General features: G+C 36.2%; 1 protein-coding gene across 3 annotated transcripts in view; it reads left to right on the forward strand.

The window, feature by feature from the left end:
- MAP3K20 (mitogen-activated protein kinase kinase kinase 20) overlaps nt 1-6,000 on the forward strand; it is an 86,218-nt gene that overhangs the window by 39,605 nt on the left and 40,613 nt on the right. For all 3 annotated transcript variants that reach the window (XM_042875001.1, XM_042875000.1, XM_042875002.1), the window contains exons 8-9: nt 1,210-1,296; nt 4,866-4,940. In XM_042875001.1, the coding sequence (XP_042730935.1) occupies nt 1,210-1,296; nt 4,866-4,940 (162 nt within the window). The remainder of the gene's footprint in view (nt 1-1,209; nt 1,297-4,865; nt 4,941-6,000) is intronic.

Genomic DNA, 6,000 nt, shown 5'->3' on the forward strand with positions numbered 1-6,000 from the left:
TCTTATATATGGTAAAATGTTCTTTTACTTATTATTCCAAGATGTGCTTACCTTTACTGATCAGTTTTTTGACTGAAGCAGAATTATTCAAATAGGTCTATTGATGGAACTCTGTTCAGTTGATTAAAGGCCCAAATCTGCTTCAATGCATTTTTTTTCTGCTTGAGCAGCATCTGCCAATATCCTTGTGTTTTTCTTCTTATTACCTTCATAGTTGGCCAGAATCCATTCAGAATGATGTAGCTGCAATGAGCCTGGGTACTAACCCAGTTGGTGAGGATATAGAGACTTGCCTAAGGATCTTAATACATTTGGTCACATGCTAAATTATTGATGTCTTTCGTTGCTGTTGTGCTTGGTATACAAATGGAAGAAGTTTCTATGTAGATATTGGTAACAAGAGATAAGTATGAAGATTCTGATAAAAATAGAGGCAAACACAAGCGAAGGTACAAAGTTCTTGTTAATTTAATTGAATGCCAGTATGTAGTCCTTGAGGCAGAAAACAAGTTGGATTCAGTGACATGAATCATTTAGTGGTGCCAAACTCTCTCTAGAAAGTACCTAAGGTTCTTATGCTAAAAAATTAGAACATCTCTCTGTATGTAAGGACAGTGTGTCTATAAGATATAGGGGGAGAACAGAATTATTGTTGATATGCTATATATTGTATGGCTTAATATAATCACGTACTTGGAGATAGACAGTTATGGTTTTGCTTGCAAAATTATATTTACTATTTTTGTAGGCATATAATAGGAATAAAATACCTTATGGATCACATCCTGACTACCGAAAAGCACTAGTTGCAATCGTATAGAAATATTTTTAAATGAAAGATGACTGCAAGGCGAAGATGTGCCTAGCTGTGGCTAAGAAGGATAGGAGGAGTTCTCTGTCTTTCCAAGTCTCAACTGCCAAATATGAACTTTATAGTGTACAAAAAAAGTAAAAAAGCTTTTTCTGTGGCTCTCATAAAATTGCAGGCATTAGGCCCCACACAACTCAGTTTTTACTGTAGAGGAAAAATCAGAAACATTCAAATTAATTTAGCAAGAGGATCTTGCACACAAACACTGGTCCAAGTTCCTGCAAATGGAAACTGGTTGCCTGATAATTGGATACAGAATAGTGCTGTATCAAGGTTTAATAATGTATTTAAAATACAAAGTGCAGAAATAAAAATTCTTTTCTTTCTCTCTGTTCCAGGTTCTCTGGGAGATGCTAACAAGGGAGGTCCCCTTTAAAGGCTTGGAAGGATTACAAGTAGCTTGGCTTGTAGTGGAAAAAAACGAGGTAAGACTACGTTTCTACATTCAGGTACATAGATCAGAAAACAGTATTGGGGTTTTGCAAAAGACTTTTTCATCTTCTTCAAATTGAAAGTAAGTTCACGCGTATGGAAAGATTAGCAGTAGGAGCTAACACAAAGGGTCAAAGTGATGTTATTCCTCATGAATGGACCCTTTACATCTAATTGTTGCAGCTTCACGTCGTGATGCTGTAGATCAAAAATTGTACAAGTACTGTACTAGTTTCTCAGTCTCAATTGTAAAACCTAGGGGTTTGTTCTTAGTGATGAAAGAAGCCATTGCGTCCAAGGTAGGGGAACAGTTTAACTCCATCTCCTGCGTTTAGGACATCTTTTTACTGGCCGGGAGTTGATATATCTGTAAGAGACCTTCAGCTACTTCAACTTAACTCTCCCAGCAGGAGTCACTATAGTACAAGAAACTGCCGCTTAGATGAAAATTTCAAAAATAAAAGAAGAAAAAATAGTTTTAAAAAAAGAGAGAAATTACAGTTTTGCCACCTACGTTCAACACTACATTGAAGATGAGCTCCTCACTGGTATCGGCAAGGCTGCGGCATAGCTGCAAGCCTCCTCATGCAGAGTCTTTCCATTTCAAAAGCACTTCAGTGGTGTAAACACCGTTTGTACAGTGTCCCCAGCCTCGCTTTTCTTCTTCTCACAAATTGAGGCTTTCAGTTAGTTGGACATGTGAGCGTATATCTGAACACATAGTCCCTTGATATCAAAGAGAGTAACTACATTTAAAAAACATTTAAAGTTGTGACTGTACCACACACAGACAAGCATGGAAATCCTCCACAAAGATGAAACCTCCTCTATCTAGACACAGTGGAAGCTTGGGAAACATTACAATGGTGAGGCAGTGACTGCATAATACAGATTTCTATTATTCTACATAAACTGTTTCTCAAAATGCTTCAGAGTTAAATAGTGGAGTTAGGCTTCCTCCTCTTAGTTTAATATTTTTTGTTGTTGACTTTTTTTGTTTCTGTTGCTTTTTTTTTTTTAAACTTCAGTTTGAGAACTGGATTAATTCCAGTAAGCAACACTGATATACTGAATAGTTGGAAATGCTACATTACCAGTCTGAAGATTATGACCATGGTCTTCTACAGTGTTTATCACAGCAGGAGGTACAATGGGACTCTTTCTCCTAGTTTAGGAAAAGCCTTATATATCAGTTTGAAGAAGGTGGAACCCATGAACACCGCTATGTTCTATTATGTACAGTTTTACATAAGTGGTTTATAGTGACACCGATAGCGTTGTAAAGAGATTGTCCTATGTTGAAAGATGATGGAGATACGATGCACATTTCTCTGCAGTTTTCCAGAGCAGGGAACTGTGTAAAATACAGTATGAACAAAATGTGGACATGACAACTGTTTTATTCACAGCTGGAGAAACTTTAGTGTTGAGATTTTCAAAGTCAGTTATTTATCTGCCAGGTAGTACTAGCCTGTTGCCACCATCTTCTTTGTAATAGTGCCAGGAAGCCTTGAGAATATTAACACTTGCTAATATAGATTTTATTTTCTCTGTCCATGACTTAGGGACCATATCCAGTGATGCCTTGTAAGAGTTGGCATGCATTACTTTTTTTTTTTTTCCCCCCCATAGTTTCTATGTTCTGAAACAAGTATGAGGATCAGGTTCTGTTCTCAGTTCTATCTACTGACATTAATAGACTTGCATGGATCTACTTCACAACAGAATTGAGTCACTGTTGGGCTAGGCCTTCATTCTTTTCACTCTAAGTCTCTTGTTAAAAACAGTGTGGGACTGAGGCCAAAGCATAATTGTTTAGGTTGAAAAGTCCTGCTTTGCAAATCTGGAGTGTAAGAAATAAAATGGGTTTTAAGGATTTCATATGGGTCCTTTCCAAGGCTCTGCATAATTTCACAATGTAATTTTTATTTTGGTACAATTTTTATATAAATTTATCATTTAAATTCAGAAGAGAAAAACACATGAATTCACGACATACTAGGGATAATCCCATACAAAATTACGAATGAGAAATGTCTTTTCCATTACAATCCGAAAGCTTTGGAACCTGCTACCTCTATATTCCATGACAGATAACATTCTGCACAAGTGAGACAGCTGTAAATGAAGACTACAACTTATTTTCTACCTTCTGGAACTGTGAGGGTTACAGACAAATACTGCAGAAAGATGAGGCAGTGTATTTTTAGGGTAATGACTCAACCAAAGATCAAGTGCCAGTACAGTTTGTTTATGCATTGTACAAATTTCTGTGTATTTCTTGCATAGAAAGCTTTGCACCTTAAGGTATTTACATTATTAAAATAATCAAATTCCTGCAATGCCCTGATTCTGTATGTCATGTTTCTAATTTTCATGGTATTCAAATACTTGTATAGCAGAATTTGTTAACTCTTTGGCTTTTAAGGCTTTCCAGGTCATGCTATAGTAATACAATGGTACAAAATTTGACAGAACTTGCTTTGATTTACTTCTGAAATTCCAAGAGTGGGACTGATCAAAAGGTCTTCCTGGCAGGTTGGACTGAACAGGTTCAGGTTCTCACCTGCTGTAGGACAGGGAGCTCTTTTCCCAGCTTGATTTCCTCATATTTGGTCTCATTTGCACTGCAGAACTGCTTTTTATCTACTTTTTTTTTTTAACTTAGCATGAAGCGTCTGAAGAAAGTTAGTTGCATTAGTGAGAGCAAAGGGATCACCTCTTAAGTTTTATGTTGTTGGGATACGCCTACAAGTAACTGGAGAGGCTTGGGTACTCGTGTGTATTTGACAATGGAATTGTTTTTAGCATTTGCAGTCTGGAGGCAAAGTCTTTAAGCTACGTGTTGCTTAAGACTCACTGAACAAATACTTTTCATGGCTTAAAACTCTCTGCAAAAGAAACCAAGCCAGCTTCAAAGTAATTCTCTGTAGTTAGTGGATCTGGCTGTAACCAGCAAGTCTTTGTCTTGCGTCATCAGAAAATATTTATATGAGTTCACTGTGCTCTGTGAGTGCTCTGTGAGATCTGCATGTCCTCATTAATCGTTCTGACCACAGGCTTATGAAATGTCTCTTGTGTCATGTAGAGCTTCAGTTAACTCTTTATAACTCAGTGTAGTCTGTATTTCACCCATTTGGTATATCAAAATTGACTATAGTGTTGTAGATCTGTATGAGAGAAAGGAATTAAACCAGACTGTACGTTATGCCTGTTTTGATAAGCATCTTAAATATCGTGCAATGCAGTAGTTATCTCTACAAACTATGATATTTTAGTATTGAAATCTCTTTGCCTCATTTTTTACTTCCTTGTCTCCTAGTTTTCTTGAGCAACTCCATTGGTTTATTTGTTCCTTTCCTTCTTTATAAATCTATTAATTAATAGTACGTCTTACTCGTGTTACCCTTTTTTATGTCAATCGTCAGTTTTGTATTATGTTTAAATGAAAGAAGAGTGTGTCTCGCTTATTTTAATTGCTCTGCTCTTATAGGAAATCTATTATTAGCACCTCAAAGGGAAATATTTCTAATAACTGCTACCTACGTTCTTTCTCCTTTAGAGATTAACCATTCCAAGCAGTTGTCCCAGAAGTTTTGCAGAACTGATGCATCAATGTTGGGAAGCTGACTCAAAGGTAATTTAATTTCTGTTATATTTTATATCCTCCACCTCTTATTTCTCTGTGTATGCTAAACTGTTTTCAGAGGACAAGTCTGAGCTATCAAAAATATTTGCTTCACAAAAATATTAGCTAGGGATGTCTTTTCAAAATGTATATATATTTACGTATTTATACTTAAATGTGTTTCTGTCCCTTTAATCAAGAGTTGTTACTCTAAATTGCCTCACTACTGAAGACAGAGATTGTAAATAGAGGAGAGAGAGCAAGAATGCTGCCATTTTTGATCAACTGAAAAATCATTTTGCTTTTATTTCAGCAGTTAATCTTTCTTGAATGTTTTTGAATAATATGTTTCAAATAACTATTTCAAAGTCCAGTTCTGATTTCTTTCTTGTGCTGGAAATGTATAAAGAATAAATTAATCCACAGAATATGGGTAGGAATGGCAGAAACACATTCAAGATTAACATTTTAAAATGTTCTGGTCTTTTCCTTTAGGACTTTGAATTACGAACTTTATGACAATTATACTGTAATAGTAGTAGAATAGTAATAGAAGTACTGTAGCATACCGCTTAACTTTCCTCTATAAGAATAAATCAAAAGAGATATGAAAGACTATGTTTGCTCACTAAATACTTTTGTAGATCCTGGCAATTACCTTCCTTAAATTGGCCCTGCTACCATCCTGTTGTATTTACATACTGGCTGGAAAGAACCTGTGGGCATACCAGTTCTGAAACCAAGTGTCAGGAGATACTTTGTTTTACCTCTGAGGGTACTTAGGAGAGGAAAGGACAGTTAAGGATAGGAAATTTTGCACTTTTTCTCAAGTAAATGCACCAGAAAGACCTCTTAGTTATTTTGAACTCTGAAGAAAGGGAACTGCTACTTCAGAGACTCCAAGATTAATCCCAAAATGAATTATAGCACTTAGGTGATCTAACGCCAGAATGGATTATCACTGGAAAGTAGTCACAGGAGAGCAGTGTGAGAAAGGAGATTTCCCTTCCTTTTTTTCCTTTCCTTTTCCCTTTTCCCTTTTCCCTTTTCCCTTTTCCCTTTTCCCTTT

Source organism: Lagopus leucura, unplaced genomic scaffold (assembly GCF_019238085.1).
Source record: "Lagopus leucura isolate 7727_CA_CO unplaced genomic scaffold, USGS_WTPT01 Super-Scaffold_100012, whole genome shotgun sequence".
NCBI classification, from domain to species: Eukaryota; Metazoa; Chordata; class Aves; order Galliformes; family Phasianidae; genus Lagopus; species Lagopus leucura.